The 23,504-nt window shown below is 46.5% G+C and overlaps 1 protein-coding gene across 3 annotated transcripts in view; it reads right to left on the reverse strand.

Annotated features, from left to right (window-relative positions):
• WT1 (WT1 transcription factor) overlaps positions 1-23,504 on the reverse strand; it is a 137,270-nt gene that overhangs the window by 10,340 nt on the left and 103,426 nt on the right. For all 3 annotated transcript variants that reach the window (XM_077288086.1, XM_077288085.1, XM_077288087.1), the window contains 2 exons: positions 7,218-7,368; positions 6,621-6,710 (listed from right to left, as the gene is read on the reverse strand). In XM_077288086.1, coding sequence (XP_077144201.1) covers positions 6,621-6,710; positions 7,218-7,368 — 241 coding nt within the window. The remainder of the gene's footprint in view (positions 1-6,620; positions 6,711-7,217; positions 7,369-23,504) is intronic.

Consider the following 23,504-nt stretch of genomic DNA (forward strand, 5'->3'; position numbering starts at 1 on the left):
CAATGATGGATCTTTTGAGATTCAAATTTGTTTGATTGACACATTTAAAAAAAATTCATTTTAATGCAAAGTGCAATACTGTAAAGCTTCCTATTTACCTGAAAATATGGATGCGTGCAACACTCTGAGGTCATCAAGGATTGTATCCAACCCCTTTCGAGCTTTTTAACTCAAAAAGAGCCTTAATAATGTCAAAGTGACCTCATCATAGAAACTGATGGTAAGTCGGAAGTAACCAACAGCCTGTTTAATAACACAGCACAGTAACAGACTTTTCATGCTTTTTTTCAATGAAAAAATGATTAAAAATTGATGCTTCTTGATCATTTGTGATCAGGCAGGCTGTTCTGTGCGTAATATTAAACCAAAATTATGGAGTCGCTATCAGAGGTAACATCATCTTACGGTGTCTGAGACGAGTGATATGCCATAAATTCCATAATGCCCCCTGCCTCCTACCTACTAATATGCTTGCCAGAGGCACAGGAGGCCAATTGTGACCTGAGTTTGGTGTCATCAATGCCCAGATGGCTGATGCCAGTACCAGTGGTGGTGCTTCTGCTGCTTGTGGCTTCCACCTTCTTAGGCTTGGCATGTTTTATTTTTTCTGTTACACTACCCCGTGCATTGTCACTTTTTTACCAAATATTTTGCACAAGACTAAAATTTTCTTTTGACAATCCTATAAAGCCCAATTGTTCGACCTAACAAAATGGACATAACAAGAAATGCTAGGTAGGTACACGTACAGAAAGTAAAATGTACAGCAGGCCACAGAATAGGTGTTTGGTTGTCAAAGGGACTAGTAAAACAGATGTGCAAAACAGACATGCACAGGTAAATGTTAACATTTTTAATTTTTTTTCTATGCAACAAAGTTCAATGACCTTCTCAAAAACGATGTAATAAGAAATGCTATGTAAGTGCATGACCAAAATCCAGCACTGGCAACAGGTTGCTCTATTGGTATGGCATGTTCAGATGTAAAATTTGACTAGTAAAACAGATGGGCTAAAAAAAAGCATGGAACACTTTCTGAGGTACAAAGTCACAATTAAATGTCTGTATTTTGAGGAGTTTTCTTTTGTATTCTAAAATCATCCTAAAATGGCTCCATCATTCCCTACCTTAGCTTTTATATGGGCTAAGATAGTCCCTCCCAAGTTGCTATGCCATGTGATGTGATAGCTGCAAAGCATTATGAGGAAGCCTTCAAGGTCGCGCCGAGGTCATGGGAGCCTTCTGTGGCTGATGCTATCCTTGGTCAGGTGTAAAAGGAAATTGGGCATTTTATGGGAGATTCAATGAAATCAAACAACAAATCAGTCAAATACACCGGGACCTGCAAATTTAATAACATTGTACACAATTTTGCATCTACTGTGGTGGTATCATACCAAGTTGGAGTCACTGTTATAGCATTACTAGCTATTGAACCCGTTCTACGCCCGGGTGGCGAGCATTTATATTGGTATATGGTCTCCATCCTGGTATGTGCTACTCCATCCTGCATCCCCATCCTGTCATGTGCTCCCATCCTGCGCCCCCATCAGTGCGGGCGGCTGTGCTGAGTGCGGGCAGCTGTGCTGAGTGCGGGCGGCTGTATGTGGCTGTGCTGTGCGTGGGCGGCTGGGCGTGGCTGTGCTGGGTGCGGGCGGCTGGGCGTGGCTGTGCTGGGTGCAGGTGGCTGTGCTGGGTGCGGGCGGCTGTGCGTGGCGGTACTGAGTGCGGGCGGCTGTGCGTGGCTGTGCTGGGTGCGGGCGGCTGTGCGTGGCTGTGCTGGGTGCGGTGGCTGTGCTGGGTGCGGTGGCTGTGCTGGGTGCGGTGGCTGTGCTGGGTGCGGTGGCTGTGCTGGGTGCGGTGGCTGTGCTGCTCCATCCTGCGCCCCCATCCTGTCATGTGCTGCTCCACCCTATCATGTGCTGCTCCATCCTGCACCCCATCAGTGCGGGCGGCTGTGCTAAGTGCGGGCGGCTGTATGTGGCTGTGCTATGCGTGGGCGGCTGTGCGTGGCGGTGCTGAGTGCGGGCAGCTGTGAGTGGCGGTGCTGAGTGCAGGCGGCTGTGCGTGGCTGTGGGCGGCTGTGCGTGGCTGTGCTGAGTGCAGGCGGCTGTGCTGGGTGCGGGCAGCTGTGCTGGGTGCGGGCAGCTGTGCTGGGTGCGGGCAGCTGTGCTGGGTGCGGGCGGCTGTGCGTGGCTGTGCTGGGTGCGGCGGCTGTGCGTGGCGGTGCTGGGTGCGGGCGGCTGTGCGTGGCTATGCTGGGTGCGGCGGCTGTATGTGGCTGTGCTGTGCATGGGCGGCTGTGCGTGGCGGTGCTGAGTGCGGGCGGCTGTGCGTGGCGGTGCTGAGTGCGGGCGGCTGTGCTGGGTGCGGGCGGCTGTGCGTGGCTGTGCTGGGTGGGCGTGGCTGTGCTGGGTGCGGTGGCTGTGCTGGGTGCGGCGGCTGTGCTGGGTGCGGCGGCTGTGCTGGGTGCGGCGGCTGTGCTGGGTGCGGCGGCTCAGGCTGTGCTGGGTGTGGCCGGCTGTGCGTGGCTGTGCTGGGTGTGGGCGGCTGTGCGTGGCTGTGCTGGGTGCGGCGGCTGTTTGTGGCGGTGCTGGGTGCGGCGGCTGTGCGTGGCTATGCTGGGTGCGGCGGCTGTGCGTGGCTATGCTGGGTGCGGCGGCTGTGCGTGGCTATGCTGTGCGTGGGCGGCTGTGCGTGGCGGTGCTGAGTGCGGGCGGCTGTGCGTGGCGGTGCTGAGTGCGGGCGGCTGTGCGTGGCGGTGCTGAGTGCGGGCGGCTGTGCGTGGCGGTGCTGAGTGCGGGCGGCTGTGCGTGGCGGTGCTGAGTGCGGGCGGCTGTGCGTGGCGGTGCTGAGTGCGGGCGGCTGTGCGTGGCGGTGCTGAGTGCAGGCGGCTGTGCGTGGCTATGCTGAGTGCAGGCGGCTGTGCGTGGCTGTGCTGAGTGCAGGCGGCTGTGCGTGGCCGTGCTGGGTGGGCGTGGCTGTGCTGGGTGCGGTGGCTGTGCTGGGTGCGGCAGCTGTGCGTGGCTGTGCTGGGTGCGGTGGCTCAGGCTGTGCTGGGTGCGGGCGGCTGTGCTGGGTGCGGTGGCTGTGCTGCTCCATCCTGCGCCCCCATCCTGTCATGTGCTGCTCCACCCTATCATGTGCTGCTCCATCCTGCGCCCCCATCAGTGCGGGCGGCTGTGCTAAGTGCAGGCGGCTGTGCTGAGTGCGGGCGGCTGTATGTGGCTGTGCTGTGCGTGGGTGGCTTTGCGTGGCGGAGCTGAGCGCGGGCAGCTGTGCGTGGCGGTGCTGAGTGCAGGCGGCTGTGCGTGGCTGTGCTGGGTGCGGCGGCTGTGTGTGGCTGTGCTGGGTGCGGCGGCTGTGCGTGGCTGTGCTGGGTGCGGCGGCTGTGCGTGGCTGTGCTGGGTGCGGTGGCTCAGGCTGTGCGGTGGCTCAGGCTGTGCTGGGTGCGGCGGCTGTGCGTGGCTGTGGGCGGCCGTGCTGGGTGCGGTGGCTCAGGCCGTGCTGGGTGCGGTGGCTCAGGCCGTGCTGGGTGCGGTGGCTCAGGCCGTGCTGGGTGCGGTGGCTCAGGCCGTGCTGGGTGCGGTGGCTCAGGCCGTGCTGGGTGCGGTGGCTCAGGCCGTGCTGGGTGCGGTGGCTCAGGCCGTGCTGGGTGCGGTGGCTCAGGCCGTGCTGGGTGCGGTGGCTCAGGCCGTGCTGGGTGCGGTGGCTCAGGCCGTGCTGGGTGCGGTGGCTCAGGCGGTGCTGGCTGCGGTGGCTCAGGCGGTGCTGGCTGCGGTGGCTCAGGCGGTGCTGGCTGCGGTGGCTCAGGCCGTGCTGGGTGCGGTGGCTCAGGCTGTGCTGGGTGCGGTGGCTCAGGCTGTGCGCGGCGGTGCTGGGGGCCTGAGCAGGCGGGGACACCGGCGCGCTGTGGGGGTCAGGTGCCGGAGTCGCCGCTAGCTCAGGCCCCCGGCACTTGCTATAGTTACCTGGCCCTGATCCAGCGCTGCGCGCCGGTCTGTCTTCCGGGTCCTCTGCCTGTGACTGTTCAGTCAGAGGGCGGCGCGCATTAAGCGCGTCATCGCGCCCTCTGAACTGTGAACGTCACAGGCAGAGGATGTGGACCGGAGGACGGAGGGGCAGCGCGCAACGGAGGAACGGGACAGGTAAATATATCATACTTACCCTCCTGGCGGTCCCTGCTTCTCCGTTGGAGATCGCGGTGAGCGTTCAGTGTTTACGCATACCGCGATCTCCTGGGAGCGTCGCTCTGTGGGGCCTAGACTGCGCCGGCGCGTGCGCTTGCGCAGTCTATAGAGGCTTCGGACAGAGTGACGCTCCCAGCGTTATATTATAGATACTGTGTTGTGGGCTCTGTGTGCAGTTATAATACTAGGCTGAGAGTTGTTACTTCATCAGTATTTTGAACCTGTGTTACCACCTTTAGTAAAGTGGTCTGCTGCACCCTATTTGTGCATTTTATTTTATGACCTTGGCTGATAAATACCATTGCCTTTCTGCTACGTCTACAATTTAATTAATTTGGGAATTTATAAAGTTCCTTTTATGGCTTTGGCTGCGCTTTTTATTTAACTGTAGAGTAGGGACTTACAACACAGTGAGGACGCTTGATGTGGGTTGCAAGTTTGTTTATTTTGGCCAAAACATTAACTATTACCTCCTAATATTATTATATATTTTTAGCAATTTTTTTCTATACAGGGTGCACCTAGGCCTATCAATGGTGACCTTGTAAACTAGGGTTTGCATCTCTGTGATGCACCGATAGAGTGTTGGGCAGCCCGCATAGTAGGGGCGTGTAATAGGCTGTTAGCTATGCACTGTGGTATACATGTTTGTGACTTGTGCTCTATTGCAAGTTACACCTGTGTACAATTCTAATTCTAGGCAATCACCCTCTCCTTGGATTGGTAAGCTGAGAGTGGTTGTTTCATCAATAATTTGCACCAGTGTTACCTCATTTAGTAAAGGGGTCTGCTGCATCCTGCTTATGCATTTTCCATTATAACCTTGGCTGTTAAATACTATTTACTATTGCCTTTTTGCTCTGTCTATACCTGTAGAAGCATCATACTAAATGGGATTACTTGGGGCATCATACTATAGGGGATTATTGTCTGGGCATTATACTGATGCACCACCAGGGCATCTTACTGTGTAGAGGCATGGTGGGTGAATCATACTGTATGGTTGTAACTGTGAGGACATCAAACTTTGTTGGGGTCACTGTGGGAACATCATACTGTTGGGTGTACTGTTTGAGTAAATTGTTTGGGAGTTCACTGTAGGGGTACCGTACTTTGTCCTGTTCGCATTGTGGTGGTATAATACTCTATGGCCAGGAAATAATTCTGTATAAGGACCATGAAAGGGTGGTTGTGTGTAGGACACTAAGGGGCATTATTAGGGGCTTGATTTCTGCCAGCAAAAATGTCCCTCTCCCTGTATTTACAAGTTGGAAGGTATGCTCTTTTGTGACTATGCGTATGTGCTATGAGTCAGTGACCCAACCTACTGCGCTGAATAATTTTATTTGAAGGGGCGAGGGCCCAATTTGAATTTTTGCTATGGGGTCCCATGATTTCTATGCATGCCTTTATACTTACAGGTTGCTTTCACAGGTTAAAGTTTTTGTATGTAAAGGATTGCGTTATTATACACATATAAATATATGTTGAAAAGGACTGACCTATTAAAAAAATAATCGGGGCAAGGCCAGTAATGTTTGAAAACAACAAATTGAGCTTTATTTTACCAATGAGGACCCAGCAGCTCTTGTGCCTCCGTGGTCTTGTGCTGTCCCTACATGACTGATGATGTTACCTGCAGTGGTCACATTTTGCAGAGCTCTGCAACCCTGTCAACGATAAAGGCCAGAGAAAAGGAGTGGAGAAGCTGCACAAGAGTTACAGCGGCTCACCTGGTAAGTATTGCTTATTTTGTTATTTTCAAGTGTTATCAGCCTTGCCCCAAGTTTTTGTCATCAAACAACTCTTTAAAGCTGTTGATTTGAGTTGCGTTCTATTTGTTTCTTGCACCTTAGGTTTAATTTAAAAAGCACCATGTCCAAATACTGTATCAGTCCTAAATCCTGTCAAAGTACATGCAGTAATAACACTGCTTCTCTGTCCAGGATAAATGGCTGCCTCAGGTGAGACAGTGCCAGCTCACATATGACCACAAGTCATCTGTCACTTTACAAGTGTAATCCAGATGCACTCACTGCTGTTTCAGGAGCTGCTTGGGACTGTTAGCGTCCTGTCTACAATTACCTGTCACTCAGCATGCAGGTACCACGCTCTTGCCCTATCTTAATAGAACTGATTTGGGGTATTGGGTATTGCTGGTTGTAGTCACCACATTATAGTTTCTTTTGTTTCTAAAAATTAAGTGGGTTAATCCTTTACAGCATATATGGACAATTCAGTTGTTTTATTTGCTTCTTTGTAGGAGGAAAATTCCGATGAGGTGCAGTTTGCCAACCACATTTCCAATAGGTAGAGAACCTATTGCTAAACATATTAATCCCACTTCTGGTATGAAGTTTTGAGCTCTAGAACCATGTCACAAAATTTTTCAGACCCCATACAAACTGTATATGTCACCAAGGTACCAACCTGTGTGTCGTCTTTGGTGCCTCTTCAGTTGATCTGAACGTGAGAACCTCCTCTCACAGTCCTTGAAATCACATTGATAGGGTTTCTCACCTTAATAGAAAATATGCATCATAAGACACAGAATCTGTTCATTTGGTAGTCCCCAAAGCATTCTTGGTATCTGGACATTTGCCTATACAGCTGAAAAGTATTTACAAAAGGATGAGCACCAAAAATGCAAGGCTGACATTTGGATTTCTGCCCCACATGTGCAGTTGATGGGCCACGAATCTACAAGAGGACTGGCTCCTTTAAATGGGTTCATCCACAGTGGAGCTAATCCTAAACTTTTCCATATTTGGGTCCACAAAAATAAACATGAATCAACATCCTCACAAGAAAAAACCTGCTCATTCTTCTCAAGGAGAAAACGTATTTGTGGTGCTGACAAAAATCTGCTCAATTTTACTCCCAAATCCTCACCAAATCCCAGACATGAATGAGGCCTATACTGTAAAAGTACATTATATTTCATAGAAATAAAAGGCTTTCTACACAAACCTCTTCTCACGTGCCCAACAGCTATAGACTTTGCACAGCACTCTAGCACTGAATTACCTGTGTGCTTCCTACTGTGCATCTGCAGATGGGACAACTTAAAGTATCTCTTGTTGCATCCCGGATAGGCGCACATGAAGGGTCGCTTTTCATTGGTTTCTGATGTTGACCGTACAATAGTTGGGGTCACTCCTGGAACACGTCTGACATCCTATAATAAGAAATATATGAATATTAAGTCTTTGGTTTAATCATACTGTTAATACTTCCAAATCTGTTAATAATTCAACTACTCGTCAAAGTCACCATACTTGTGTTCAATTTTTAACTTCGACATCAGTCATGTTGTGTGTTTTTGTATCACAGTTGTCTTGTGCTACAGATATTATATTTGTGCTGACAGCTAATGCATGGACCACCGCACTGTAAGGGTATGTGCACATGCTGCGGAATGGTGTGCGGATTTTTCCTCACTGATTTTTGTAAATCCGCAGGTGAACCGCACTGTGGATTTACCGCGGAATTACCGTGGATTTACCACGGTCTTTGTGCGGATTCCACCTGCGGTTTTACACCTGTGGATTCCTATTCAGGAGCAGGTATAAACCGCTGCGGAATCCGCACAAAGAATTGACATGCTGCGGAATATAAACCACTGTGCTTCTGCGTGGTTTTTTTCTGCAGCATGTGCACTGTGGATTTTGCATTCCATAGGTTTACATGTTACTGTAAACTCATGGACAACTGCTGCAGATCCGTAGCGTCAAATCCACTGCGGATCCGCAGCAAAATCCGCAGCGTGTGCACATAGCCTTAGGGTATGTGCACATATTAAGTAATTGCTGGCTTTTGTAGCGATTATTCTGTTCAATTTTGTCACAAAAACATGGAGTCTGATGCACACGTTACTTATTTTTTCCTTGCTTTCCTTGCAGATTTCAAGCATTTTCATATCTACAGCATGTCAATTCTTTCAGTTGTTTTGCAGCATTTTTACCCATTTCCATGCATGGGAAAAAACACATAAAAAATGCAACAAAAATGCATTAAAAATGCGCATATTTTACCCTGTTTTATTCTGCTAAGTAACATGTATTTGGTGCCGAAATGTCTGCAGCAAATACTTAACGTGTGCACACACCCTAAACATGCATTTACAATGCAAGACTATCGTGAACGAGCATTTGGAGGATTGCTTGTTTCATGATTATCGTGCAATCTAAACCGGCTGCTGACAGGGTGAGGGTTTACACAAAAGATCATCGTTCTTGGCAGTGCATTGTCCTGCATAAACCAGACATGTGCTGCTGAGAACAATGGCAGCTTATGTGCACTGAATGGTGTATTGTTGATTTTTAAGGACATGTGAAGCATGGTCTGCCTGTGTAAGCAGAGTATTACACAACCAATAAAAAAAAAAGTAGCCAATCGGTGGTGGTTTAGTGCCCCTGGTCGGCTGGTGTAAACAAACTTTCAGATTCTAATTTCAATGGCACAACGCTGTATGTTTCAATGGCACGCTAAGACTTTCATCACACCACCGTATGTTTCAATGGCACACTTTAAAACTTCGGTCACACCGCCGTATGTTCTCTCATGCAAGAGAATTGGGCCAATTGTGCTAATGACACTTAGCTCAAACTCTGTCAGAGGTTGAGCTGAGCATCATCTTAATGTGATCCAATTCTCTCGCATGACAGAATCATATCACAGGTGTGAAAAAGATGGAGAACTTAATTTCTCCATCTTCTCCATTGTCTCTGTGAGTGTAAATTGGACTACACTCTGGTGACATGCGAGTGCAGTCCAATTATCAAATACACTTGCGGCACGCTGCAATTTTTTTCTCACACCGAATTGGCATGAGAAAAAAAGCACTTGTCGGCACAGCCCCATAGCATAACATTGGCAGAGTACTATCTGAAAAAACATTGCATAGCACTCAGCTGTGAAATAAGCTTGTGTTAGTGAGTCCTAAAGGTAAAGTGAAAGCTGATTCATGCTGCCCTAACCACAGGCAACAATTAGAGCCCGGCTCTGTCATTTCAGCCTATTATGTCTTAGTGTGAAATGTTGCTGCATTTCAACAAAGACTTAAATTTAAAAACTGTCAGAACACCAAGCAGCTTGAGGAACTGGTCCAAGATCCAAGATCCCGGTGATTTATCCACGTCCTCTTCCCTTTAAATGACAGGTCTCTCCCTACATGTGTGTGTAGGGAGACACCTATCACTCACCAGGAGCGGAGTCTCTGGACAGTTTTCAAATCTAAGTTTTCTCTGAAACTTCGCAGCTCTTCAGAGTAAAACAAACCTAACGGAGCCAGTCCACGCGGCCTTTAGTCAGCTGTCAGGTTCACTTTAAAGAGTTTTTCATTCTTCCACAAATCAACTGTATAATGAAAAGTTATTTTCCTGCCATTTTTTATCCTTTCTAGAAATGTTTAGTGATCTTTCCTTGCTGCCTTTCAATATGAAGTTTCATTGAGTAACCACAGGGTGTATAAGATGTCTTAGGCTGTTTTCACATTTGCGGTGGGCAGGGCTGCAGAGGGCTGCGTACTTCCTCTGTTAAGCCCTGCCTACTGCCGCAGCTCTTCCATTAAGCTTCGCCTACATCTGCATGCATCCCTCGTACCTATCTTGAACATTGGGTACGCAGGACATGCGAATGCAAGCAGATGCGTCCGCATTCATAGTTTTGACGCTGCGCTGACTGCAACAAAATGCACCATGTCGCATTCGGTGCAGGGTCAAAACGACGCATGCGGAAGCATCCGCATACATCCGCATGGCCTGCGTACCCAATGTTAAAGATAGGTATGCAGGACACATGCAGACGTAGGCGGAGCTGAATGGAAGAGGCACGGCAGTGGGCGGGGCTTGACGGAGGAAGTATGCAGCCCTCCGCAGCTCTGCCCAACGCAAATGTGAAACCAGCCTTACTCATGCAATCACATAGGTTCTCCTTACAAGCCACAGATTTGGTAACTGAAGTGTAACTGTAATAAACTGTTCATCCAGTTGTCCATCACATGATCAGGGTGGATTTTTATCTACCAGAGGTCAACAATGAAGATTCCTTTTGAATCACAATAAGCAGAGATCTTGATATTTGATGAACAAATAAAGCGAATCCGTCAGCACATTTTTGCTATGTAATCTGAAGACATCAAGCGATAGAAGCTGAAACACAGAATTCAGAGATGTGTCATTTGTGAAAATGTGTGCTGTTGTTTACTAACTGTGAAGGATTTATCGCTAAGAGATTAAAGAAGTTGTCCACTACTATAACCTTTTTTTTTTTTTTCATAAATATTGCTACTATGGGCCACTGAAAACATCTACTGTGTTTATTTTAGCAATATTACCTTTTATCATGCTGTAGCAGCACATTTTAGTGCTGGATTCAGCTCTCATGGGGTTAATCGACAACTTCCTTTCTCCTGAGTCATTGTGCTCTAATACTACAAGTTCCATGATGCATTGCACTGCTACTAAGCCTGAACCTAGCACACCCTCTCCAAAACACACCCAACCCCTCCCTCCTCTCCCTCCTCTAGCTTCAAAAAGATTTGTGATGTCATTTCTGTCCGACCTCCTCTTTTACATTTGTCCAACCCACACTCCATTACACACAGATAGATAGATAGATAGATAGATAGATAGATACATACAGATATATATCTATATATCTATTTCCATAGATATGTCCATATCCATGTTTCTAAACCCCTTCACCCCCTGGAGCTTTTTTGTTTTCGTTTATCGCTCCCCTTCTTTCCAGAGCCATAATTTTTCCGTCAATATGGCCATGTCAGGGCTTATCTTTTGCGGAACAAGTTCTACTTTTGAACGCCATCATTGGTTTTACCATGTCGTGTAGCAGAAAATGTGAAAAAAAATTCAAAGTGCAATGAAATGGCAAAAAAAGTGCAATCCCACGCTTGTTTTTTGCTTGGCTTTTTGGCTAGGTTCACTAAATGCTAAGGCTGTGTGCACACGTTGCGGATCTGATTGCAGATCCGCAGCGTTTTTTGCTGCACTGAATTGCATCAAATCCGCAGTGTAGTGTACAACCAATGTAAGTCTATGGGAGCCGCAGACTTGTGCACATGCTGCGGAAAAAGCCGCACCGAAACCGCACCAAGAACTGCATCAAAACCACACCAAAAACTGTATCAAAACCGCACCAGTTTTGGTGCAGTTTTGATGCAGTTTTTGGTGCAGTTTTTATGCTTTTTTTGGTGCGGTTTATGCGTGGTTTTAATGCCGTTTTTGGAAATAAGTAAATAAACGGAAAATGTGCATGATTTGAATGGAAACATGCATGAAAAAACGGATTCCAAGGCCGGATTCATCATTTCACAGCTCAGTTTCATACTTTTTTTGACGGATCCGTCGCTGTGCGTTTTTTCGCCAGACAGAAAAAACGTTCCTCTGTATGTGTTTTCCATCCGGCGGAAACAGCTTTTTTGACAGATCCGGCAAAAAACGGATGAAACTCTATGAGAAAAAGACGGATCCGTCGGAAAAAAATTGATCCGTTTTTTTCAAAACTCGTCGGATTGTGCCTCACGGCAAAAACCTGATGTTTGAAAGCACCCAAATATATGGATAGATACATCTATGTATCTATAGATATATCTATAGATAAATATATCTATAGATAGATATATCCATAGATATATAATAGAAAGGCCGATGTTTCTATAAGACTACTTTCACACTTGCGTTTTTCGCAATCCGTCTTTTTGGGAAAAAAACGGATTCTGCAAATGTGCTCGCAGGATGCGTTTTTTACCCATAGACGTGTATTAGTGAAGGATCGCGACGGATGGCCACACGTCGCGTCCATCGTGCAACGGATGCGTCGTGTTTTGGCGGACCGTTGGCACATCCGTCATGTCTGCCATTTTCTACCGCGCATGCGCGGCCAAAACTCCGCCCCCTCCTCCCCGGACTTCAGAATGGGCAGCGGATGCGTTGAAAAACTGCATCCGCTGCCCACGACGTGCACAAATTTCACAACGTGCGTCGGTACGTCGGCCCAACGCATAGCGATGGACCCGTGCCGACGCAAGTGTGAAACAGGCCTTAATGAGCGTTTAATTTAATAAAAAACTGAAAAAAACGACGTGGGCTCCCGCCCAATTTTCTGCGCCAGAGGGGGAAAGCCGACGGCCGAGGCCAATATTTGTAGCCTGCTATGAATATCAGCCCGCAGCTGTCTGCGTAGCCTTTACTGGCTATTAAAATAGAGGGACCCCCCCCAAAAAAATGACGTGGGGTACCCCTATATTTTATAGCCAGAAAGGCTACGCAGACAGCTGCGGGCTGATATTAATAGCCTAGAGAGGGGCCATGGATATTGGTGTCCCCCCCCCGGCTACAAATACCAGTCCGCAGCCACCTCAGAAATGGCGCATCTGTAAGTCTACGTTCACATTAGCATTCGGCGCCGCAGCGTCGCCGCATGCGTCATGCGCCCCTATATTTAACATGGGGGCGCATGGACATGCATTGTGCTGCGTTTTGCGACGCATGGGTTTTTTTGGCCGCAAGCGTTGGGCGCAGAGGACGCAGCAAGTTGCATTTTTTTTGCGTCCAACTTTCGGCCAAAAAGGACGCATGCGTCGCAAAACGCAGCGTTTTAGCATGCGTTTTGTTGCGTTTTTGTTTGCGATGTGCGTTGCGTCTCCGACGCTGCGGCGCACAACGCAAATGTGAACGTAGCCTTAGATGCGCCAATTCCGGCACTGAGGCTGGTTTCACACTTGCGTTTTTGGACGCTGCGTTTTAGCGCTAAAAAACGCATGCGTTTTTTCCTATACTTAACATTAAAAACGCATGCGTTTTTTCGCATGCGTTTTGACGCGTTTTCGGCAATGCATGCGTTTTTGAACGCACGCGTTTGTTTGCGTTAAAAACGCATGCGTTTTTATAGAAAAAAAACAGAAAAAACACTGAAAAACCACCCACCACCATCAGGGTGATAAAGGGATCCAAACCCTAACCCTACCCCTAACCGTTTAATGAACATTTTATGACAGTGCCACAATATTTCAGTGCCACGTATATAAGTGCCACGTATGTAAGTGTCACGTATGTAAGTGCCACGTGCCACGTATGTAAGTGCCACGTATGTAAGTGTCACGTATGTAAGTGCCACGTATATAAGTGCCACGTGCCATGTATATAAGTGCCACGTATGTAAGTGCCACGTGCCACGTATGTAAGTGCCACGTATGTAAGTGTCACATATTTAAGTGCCACGTATGTAAGTGCCACATATGTAAGTGCCACGTATGTAAGTGCCACGTGCCACGTATGTAAGTGCCACGTATGTAAGTGTCACGTATGTAAGTGCCACGTATTTAAGTGCCACGTATGCAAGTGCCACGTGCCATGTATATAAGTGCCACGTATGTAAGTGCCACGTGCCACGTATTTAAGTGCCACGTATGTAAGTGCCACATATGTAAGTGCCACGTATGTAAGTGCCATGTATGTAAGTGCCACGTATTTAAGTGCCACGTGACACGTATTTCAGTGCCACGGATTTAAGTGCCACGTATTTCAGTGCCACGTATTTCAGTGCCACGGATTTAAGTGCCACCTATGTAAGTGCCACATATTTCAGTGCCACGTATTTAAGTGCCAGTATGTAAGTACCACGTGCCACGTATTTCAGTGCCACGTATTTCTGTCACGTTTAGGGTTAGGGTTAGGCCCTAACCCTACCCCTAGCTATTTCTATTTATAGTGGGTTTTCTTGTGAATTTTGATGATTGGCAGCTGTCACACACTTCTCAGCATGCGTTTTAAAAACGCAAACGCATGAAAAAACGCATGTAAACGCGGCAAAACGCCGCGTTTTTTTTCTACATGCAAAAACGCAGCGTTTTACCACGTTTACATGCGTTTTTTCACACATGCGTTTTTTTTAAAAACGCATGCAGATAAAAACGCAAGTGTGAAACCAGCCTAAGCCCCTCTCTTCCCACTCCCGTGTAGCGGTGGGATATGGGGTAATAAGGGGTTAATGTCACCTTGCTATTGTAAGGTGACATTAAGCCGGGTTAATAACAGAGGCGTCAATAAGACGCCTATCCATTATTAATCCAATAGTAATAAAGGGTTAATAAAACACACACACATTAGGAAAAAGTATTTTAATATTCTTCATTTCACCATACTTACCATACTTCAGCCCCTGCAAAAAACGTAAAATAATAAACCGTATACTCCCTGTCCGCCGTAGTCCAATTAATAACGAGTGTCCCACGACGATCTCCCCTATAGAACAGAGACATCGGGTGATGTCACTGCTCTATAGGACCCTCAGTGACACACTGACAGGAGACAATGGCTCCTGCAGTGCATCACTGAGGTTACTATAGTTCACTGGTCTCACTTTATGGAAAAAAGCTGCGTGGGAACTTTCTCATACAGCCTACCATAAAGTGAGACTAGGGACTATTTTCTCACAGGGGCGTAGGAATACATTGTGGGGAATACATTGTGGAAGGATACCTTCCTCCCCTCATTGTCTTCCTGGAGCCCCTGGAGAGTAGTTGCATCAGCAGATGCTCCTGTTCTCCACGGGAGATCATCGTGGGACACTCGTTTTAATTGGATTTATGCGGATCAGGGAGTATAGTGTTTGTTTATTATTTTAATATTTTTTATGACACTGGCTTCGGGGATCAAAGTGACAAGTGATGGTGAGTATGTAATCTATGTTATATGTACTGTATGTCTGTATGTATGTACTGTATGTCTGTATGTACTGTATGCGCATGTCGTCGCATGGCGCATGTCGTCGCATGGCGCATGCAGTCGCATGGCGTCGCATGTCGTCGCATGTCGTCGCATGTCGTCGCATGTCATCGCATGGCGCAGCATATGCCGTCGCATGCATCATGTCGTCACATGCATCATGTCGTCGCATGTCGTCGCATGGCGCATGCCGTCGCATGGTGCATGCAGCATGTCGTCGCATGCTGCATGTTGTTGCATGGTGCATGTCGTCGCATGGCGCATGTTCTGTATGTGTGTATGTACTGTGTATGTGTGGTTTTTTTTTGTTTTTTGTTTTTTTACATTCAACACATTAGCCGGATGATGGGACTACTACTGTCCCATCATTGGCTAATGTGTCACTGACTGTCACTGTAGCAGGCAGAGCACGATGGGACTTGTAGTCCCATCAGACAATGCCTGCACACAGAGACACACACACACCAAAGACCACCCCACCCCCCGCAGCAGACCCAGCACATGCCGGCCCCCACCCCCACATGCCGGCGCAGAGCCCCGGCGCCGTACCTACATACCGGCGCTGGCACGCAGGGCACCGGCGCCGGCCCCCACCCCCACATGCTGGCGCAGAGCCCCGGCGCCGTACCTACATACCGGCGCTGGCACGCAGGGCACCGGCGCCGGCCCCCACCCCCACATGCCGGCGCAGAGCCCCGGCTTCGTACCTACATACCGGCGCTGGCACGCAGAGCACCGGCACGTACATACAGACCTCAGCGCCCGCACCTTCATCGTCACTGCCTAGCCCCGCCCGCCCCCAGCACAGCCCCGCAGGCAGCCACCAGCCCCGCCCACAGCCCAGTCACTCTTGATGAGTGACTGCTGACTGTGCGGCTGGGACACACCTGCTGCTGACGTCACATCAATTTCCAGAGTCTGGAAATTGACGTGACGTCGGCGGAAATAAGCGGCGGCTGCAGCCTGGGGGTCACGTGACCCGGACTCAGCCGCCGCTACAGCGCCACTCACAGGCAAAAACGGCAACAAAAGGTATTTGCACAATTCATCAGGGGCCCCGGGGGGATACATTGGGGGGTTAATTGAAAGTAGTGGACAACCCCTTTAACATTGCTGGACTAGTCCTGCAACTAAGCAGCTCACTGTCTATGGTCTTTGTACACAGAGAGCCTGGTGTGGGCGGTGTTCGCTTTCTCAGCTCTGCTTCATTCTAAATCTAAAAGCTCTTATTGTGTCAGAACAGCTGAGGTAGCAAAAACCTGCTGACACATTCCCTTTAACCCCTTCACCACCTCACCCAAGCCTGTTTTCAACTTCATGAACAGGCCAAATTTTAAAATTGTGGCTAGTGTCACTGATTCTGAGATAGTTTTTCCATGACATATTGTACTTCATGATAGTCTTAAAATATGTTCAGTATGACTTGCATTTATTTTGTAAAAAAAATCAGAAATTTATTGAAAATTTTAAAAATTTAACACTTTCCTAAATTTTTATTTTTATGCCCTAAAATCAGAGAATTATGTCACACAAAATACTTAATACATAACATTTCCCGCATGTCTACTTGACAGGAGCACAATTTTTGAAAAAAAGAAAATTTGTTAGGAAGTTAGAAGGGTTAAAAGTTGAAAAACATTTTTTTAAGGACCACATAATTTTTAAGGAACTTTGAGGGGCCTGTATGACAGATAATACCCAAAAGTGACACGATTCTAAGACCTGCACTCTTCAAGGTGCTCAAAATGACATTCAAGAAGTTTATTAATCCTTCAGGTGAACACCGGAACTGAAGTAATGTAGAAGTAAAAAATGAACATTTAACTATATTTCAAAAACATTTTGCTTTAGACCCAGTTTTTTTTCACAAGGGTAACAAGAGAAAATGAACCCCAAAATGTGTTGTGCAATTTCTCCTGAGCGCGTCAATACCCCATATGTTGGGGAAATCTACTGTTACTGGGAGCATGGCAGGGCTTGGAAGTGAAGGAGCACCTCTTGACTTTTTGGAAGCAAAATTGTCTGGAATCGAGAGCGAACACCATGTCGCGTTTGAGAGCCCCAGATGTGCCTAAACACCTCTTCCACGAGTAATGCTATTTTGAAAACTAGACCCCTCAAGGAATGTATCTAGATGTGCGGTGAGAACCTTGAACCCCAGGGTTACTCACATAAGTTTATAATGTAAAGCTGTAAAAATAAAAAAAATCTAATTTTTTTCCCACAAAAATGTTTTTTTTTTAGCCCCAAAATGCATTGCACAATTTGCTGGGCAATTTATCCTCTAGTACGCTAATACCCAATATGTGAAGGAAAACTACTGTTTGAGCGCACGGCAGGGCTCGAAAGAGAAGGAGTGTCATTTGACTCATTAGCGGATGCCTTGTTGCATTTGTAAATCCCCTGATGTGCCTAAACAATGGAAACTAGACCCCTTAAGGAATGTATCTAGATGTGTGGTGAGCACCTTGAACCCCCAGGTGCTTCACATGAGTTTATAAAGTTGAGATGCAAAAATAAAAATTCACATTTTTTTTAACAAACTTTTAGCCCAATTTTTTAAATTTCATAAGGATAACAGGAGAAATTGCACCATGCAATTTGTTGTGCAATTTATTCTGAATATACCAATACACCATACATGGTTGTAAACTGCTTTTGAGGCATAGTGCAAAGCTCAGAAGGAAAGAAGCACGATATTGGAGTGCCATGCATGACATCATTTTACAAACTTCTCCTCTCAATGAATTAATCTAGGTGTGCAGTGAGCATGTTGATACCACATGTGCCTCACAGAAATTTATACCATAGGGCAGTTAAAAAAGAATAAAAACATTTTTTACCGCTAAATTTTTTAGCCCCAATTTTTTTAATTTTTATAAGGGCTAATAGGAAACAAATGACCCCCGTTGTGCAATTTCTCCAAAGTACGCCAATATCCTACATATAATCGGTAACTATTTTTAACACCTTTACGACACGTTGGATTCCCTCCCTTTGATGTGGGCTCCGGAACAGAGAAGGTCAGGAAGTAGTTCCCAATCTGGATGAATGGATAGGTCTAAGGTCATGAAGGGGTTAATACAGACAATAAATTCCACAAAAAAACAGAATACTAAACTAGGAGATGGCCATGGTTAAATCTTTACATGATCATGGTCAGTGTATCAAGTATACGTTCATGGATACCAAAATTAAAGGGCTTTTCCTGGACTATACATTAATAGCATTTTTTAATCGATGAGTGATTAGTGGGGTCTAAACCGATATATTGATTATTCTACTATATAGTCCGATATGTACAGTATAGACACTTTTTTAGATTTTTCTCTTTTAATTTTTTCATTTCATTTTTAAAGTTCCTTAAAATGTAATACAAAAATAAACCTGTAAATTTTGTAAAGCCATAACACACAATATAAATGTCATCATCACATGACTTCAAGCATAGTTGGACATTGTTTTTAGATTGATATTTATATTCCCCCTACCGCATTGTGTAGAGCTACAATGTAATATTCCTTGTCCTGTTTGTGTTGTTTGCTGTCAGTTGACCCTTTAGTGATACAATATTGCTGGTTACTAACTATATGTTCTGCACAGATCAGAACGCTGACAAGTGATTTTCCAGTAAACAACCCATCTCTTGTTCCTCTGATGCTTCTGTCTCTTTATAATTTGTGATAAATAATTTAGATGCTAAAACGGATTTATGCAGCAGAAATGAATCCAGAACCTGAAACATATTCTTCACCAACAAAACAAAGGAAAATGTGGGGTAGTTTTGTAGTGAAGAAACAACAAAGGAACATTACGGACTTCGTTAGAAAAGTGTATTATGCGCACTTTGGTGTGAAGCTAGGTGAGAAGGAGAAGTTGTGGGCTCCACACGTAGTGAGTTCTGATTGTGTAGAAGAACTACAGCAGTGGTCTAAAGGGAAGAAAGGGAGCTTTCGTTTTGCCTTTTATCTGGAGGGAGCCACAAAATGATAGTGAAAACTGCTACTTTTGTAGATGCAGTGTGGAGGGATTCATCCTTAAAAATATGAAGGAAATTATATACCCGGACCTCCTGTCTGTGATTCACTTTGTGACACACGGTCCAAAAATACCAGTCCCTTCACCTCTGGAAAGACTTGAAGATACACCTGATTCAGAAGATTCAGAACATGAAGAGCAGGATTCTGATGAAGACTGTCAAACGAGCCACAGCTTTTTTCACAGCTCGAATTAATTGATTTAGTTATATGCAAATTGCCTCTTCTGAGAAAAAAGAGGACTTAAACTCTATAGCGCCACCTGTTGGAAGTAGCGATCCTACAAGTCACAATCAATTCTTTAACGAGTCGTGCAATATGACTTAGGATAAAAGCCAAATCAGTATCTCAATTCGCAGACACGGTGTTTTGGGCTGTTGGCCCTCGTCAGTGCGAAGCATGAGAACTGATTTGGCTAGGTGAGAGGCTCTGGACTCTTAGACCCTTAATTTAGTTAGGACTTTGATCTTCCTAAACATTGTGCAGAATTATTACGTTTCTAGACTAAAAGAAACAAGCCTGCAGGACAGCTTGAATTTCTTTGGAACTTGATTGGGGCTGCTTATTTACTATCTGTGCTATTCTGTGTTGCAACCTTTCATCAATTTTTCTCTGCCGTCATCCAGAAAAATGAGCTACAGTGCCATGGATTGTAAACTTCTTGATTATGTTGCACACCGTTGACAAAGGAGCATCAAGTTCTCTGGAGATGGACTAGAAACCTTGAAGTTGTTGATATTTTTCAACAATTTTGGTTTTTGAGTCCTCAGACAGTTCTCTTCTCCAATTTCTGTTCCCCATGCATAGTGTGGAGCACACAGATACACAATGCAACGATTGAGTCACCTTCTCCCCTTTTTACATGATTTTAGATGTTAGTTTTACATTGCCCACACCAGTTACTTGTCATAGGTGAGTTTCAACAAGCATCACATGCTTGAAACAAAGGTGCTTACCAACAATTTTGGAAAGGTGCCAACAATTTTGTGGGAGTACTACTTCATTTTCTTGAACAATTTCATGGGTGCCAACACCTTCGGCCATGACTGTGTATTCTGTATGTATCTATTTGTACCTTTTTGTAATATGAGCCATTGAGTTACCTCCTGATAGACCATTACATTATGTATATAATTTTAATTATATTTCAATAAAGTCATTTTTTAAAATATACTTCAGTGGTAGTTGTTTCATTGGGTTTTTTCTTTTTATTTAGTAATATGGAAATTTAAAAGGAAAATGATCTAAAAAAACATTTAACTTAAAAAAGATTTAAACAAGGTCATTATCTGATTTCATGTTCTCATTAGCGGGGGTCAGTACTTCCTACTATTGACCTTACAAAAAAAAGTCACGTAATAGTTAGACAAATTACCCACTGTAGAACAAGGGGTCCACACATTATTTTTGCTGGGGCCCTGCCATGTGGTCTTTGTCTTCTAGAAATTTAAAGCACTTCGGTGCTGGACAGTACATTTTTCAGCACATCTTTAAAGGAACCTGTCAGTTGACCCATGGTGCCCAATGATAGGCAGCATGATTCACAGATGGGCTACATGATTCTAGACAAATGAATCAGTCTTTGCAAAATGTAAGCATTTCTGAAAAAATATTCTTTGAAGAGCCATCTAAAGATCATCAGAGATGATTGTCTGGAATGTACATAGAGGGAGACATGTCAATCACCTGCAGCGGCGCTGGTGTCATGTCGGACGCTGTTCATACCAGGGCGTTCGACAGACAGCGGTAATTCCGCTTTTGTCCACTATGTGCTCAGTGGCGTCGGCTAGTTTTTATCTAGCTGGTCCGGGGTTAATTTAGCTGGTGCTCGGATTGGAAGCTGGGCCACGCCCACTGCCTTTAAAGGGAACCTGTCACCACGTTTTTGGAAGATGGGATAAAAATAGCGTTAAATAGGGGCAGAGGTGGGCGTTACATTAGTGTGTGTGTTATGCGTTTATTACCCACCTAAGTTGCCGAAATAACTTTGCAAAGTCTCCGTTTTCGCCTGTCAATCAGGCTGGTCAGGTCGCATGGGCGTTGTCTTCCCCCAGATTTGGCGTAGTTTTCCGTTGGTGGCGTAGTGGTGTGCGCATGCCCAAAGTCCGGAATCCTCTTCCAGGGGATTTAAAATAGCGCGGTGTTCGTTATTGCATTGGTGATCGGTGGGCGCGGCCATCTTCCTTTGGCCGCGCGTGCGCAGAAGCGGCGCTCTGCTGGCCGCGGCTTCAGGAAAATGGCCGCCGCGATATCCATCTGCGCACGCGCGGCATCCCGCGGCCATTTTCCTGAAGCCGCGGCCAGCAGAGCGCCGCTTCTGCGCACGCGCGGCCAAAGGAAGATGGCCGCGCCCACCGATCACCAATGCAATAACGAACACCGCGCTATTTTAAATCCCCTGGAAGAGGATTCCGGACTTTGGGCATGCGCACACCACTACGCCACCAACGGAAAACTACGCCAAATCTGGGTGAAGACACCACGCCCATGTGACCTGACCAGCCTGATTGACAGGCGAAAACGGAGACTTTGCAAAGTTATTTCGGCAACTTAGGTGGGTAATAAACGCATAACAAACACACTAATGTAACGCCCACCTCTGCCCCTATTTAACGCTATTTTTATCCCATCTTCCAAAAACGTGGTGACAGGTTCCCTTTAAATAGTTCTTCTGAACATTGGGCGTCGCCGATTATAGCTTCTGTCTAGTGCTTGGTTATCTCGGTCTGGAGTGGTGAGCTAGGAATTGGAGTTTCGTATCTGGTGGTGTATTTCCCTCTGTCTTATTTACTCCTTCCTATATTTGTATTTATTTTGCCCTGCGCATTTATAGTGTATTCCTGAGTGACTGCGGCGTGGTGTATATTTTCCGTTATCCTTGTCTGTGCTAACTGTGGGTATTGGTGTATTATCTTTTCACTGGGTGGTGGGCGGTGGTTTCAGCCTAGGGTTGAAACAGGAGACAGGGTGAGGGTCGAGGCCTAGACATGCACACCATCAGTGTAAACTTTAGGTAGAGGGTCAGTCAGGATTTCCCTAGTCTGAGGGAAATTGCAGGGGCTCGGGTTATTAGCTCTTGCCCACCTAGGCTTCCCGTGACATTATAATCGGCCTTTAAAAAAAAAAAAAAAAAAAAGGGTTTCCTTTTTTTTGTTTTGTCATGGATCCCATGACTTCCATATCCCGCCAGTTGGAGGCGCTGTCCCTACAGGTCACTGAGTTGAGGGGGGCAGTGCAGCAACAAGGACTAGCAGTATCTAATGTGCAAGCTGGAGCGACAGGTAGAGTTGCTGAGCCTAAGTTTCCTTTGCCTGAAAAGTTTTCTGGGGAACGCAGTAAATTTGTTTCTTTTCATGAAGCTTGCAAACTATATTTCCGTATGCGCCCGATCTCCTCGGGTAATGAGGCTCAGCGTGTGGGCCTGGTGCTGTCATTGTTAAGCGGGGATCCCCAAGCATGGGCGTTTTCTTTGCCTTCTGATTCTGCTGCATTTGACTCTGTGGAGTGTTTTTTTTCCTTTCTTGGAAACATTTACGATGAGCCTGACAGAATGGCTCTAGCAGAATCTAAGTTACGCACTATTCGCCAGGGGGAGCGAGTTGCAGAGGATTACTGTTCTGAATTTCGTCGCTGGGCGACCGATAAACAGTGGAATGATCCAGCGCTGCGGAGTCAGTTTATTCATGGGGTTTCTGGAAGGGTTAAAAAAGCCCTTCTGATGTACGAGACTCCTGCTTCTCTAGATTCCGCTATGAGTCTGGTTGTCCGCATTGATCGCCGTTTGTGTCAGGGGGAGCATGAGACACCGCCTATGGGAGAGAGTTTAGGTTCACGTGAGGTTGCTGCAGGTGAGCCCACGGAGCCTATGCAAATCGCAGGGGTGTCACATGTGAAGCCTCGAGCCCCTGAGCTCAGGAAGCAGGGAGCCTGTTTTTACTGCGGTAAAACTGGTCATTTTATTAACATCTGTCCTCTGCTGTCTAAGAAAAACGCAATGGCGGAAAACTTCTAAGCTCAGAGGGTGTGGAGGAGGCCAATCTGAGCTTATGTATATCCTCCATGGTGGTTTCTCAATGCATGCTTCCTGCTAAGATTATTATCGCTGGCAGTGAGCTGCCAATTACTGTTTTTGTGGATAGTGGTTCTGCCACAAATCTCATTGATGAGGAGTTTGCGCGCACAGCAGGTTTTAGGATTGAAAAACTGCCTCATCCTATCCACGTGGTCACCATCAATGCTGCTCCTCTCTCACAGGGGGAGATTACTGAGTTTGTGGCTGTGGTGAAACTCCACATTGGGGTTCTACATTCCGAGCAGGTTACATGTAAGGTGCTCAGGAATCTTCCTGCTCAGGTGGTTTTGGGTTTTCCATGGTTGTCTATGCACAACCCGGTAATTGACTGGAAAACTCAGGACATAATTCAGTGGAGCAAGTTCTGCCAGGAGAATTGCCTGGCCACATGTGTGTCTGCTGTGACTTCAAGCGTTCCGGAGTCACTTCTGGATTTTGTGGATGTGTTCTCTGAGAA

Source organism: Ranitomeya variabilis, chromosome 2 (genome assembly GCF_051348905.1).
Source record: "Ranitomeya variabilis isolate aRanVar5 chromosome 2, aRanVar5.hap1, whole genome shotgun sequence".
In the NCBI taxonomy this organism is placed as follows: Eukaryota; Metazoa; Chordata; class Amphibia; order Anura; family Dendrobatidae; genus Ranitomeya; species Ranitomeya variabilis.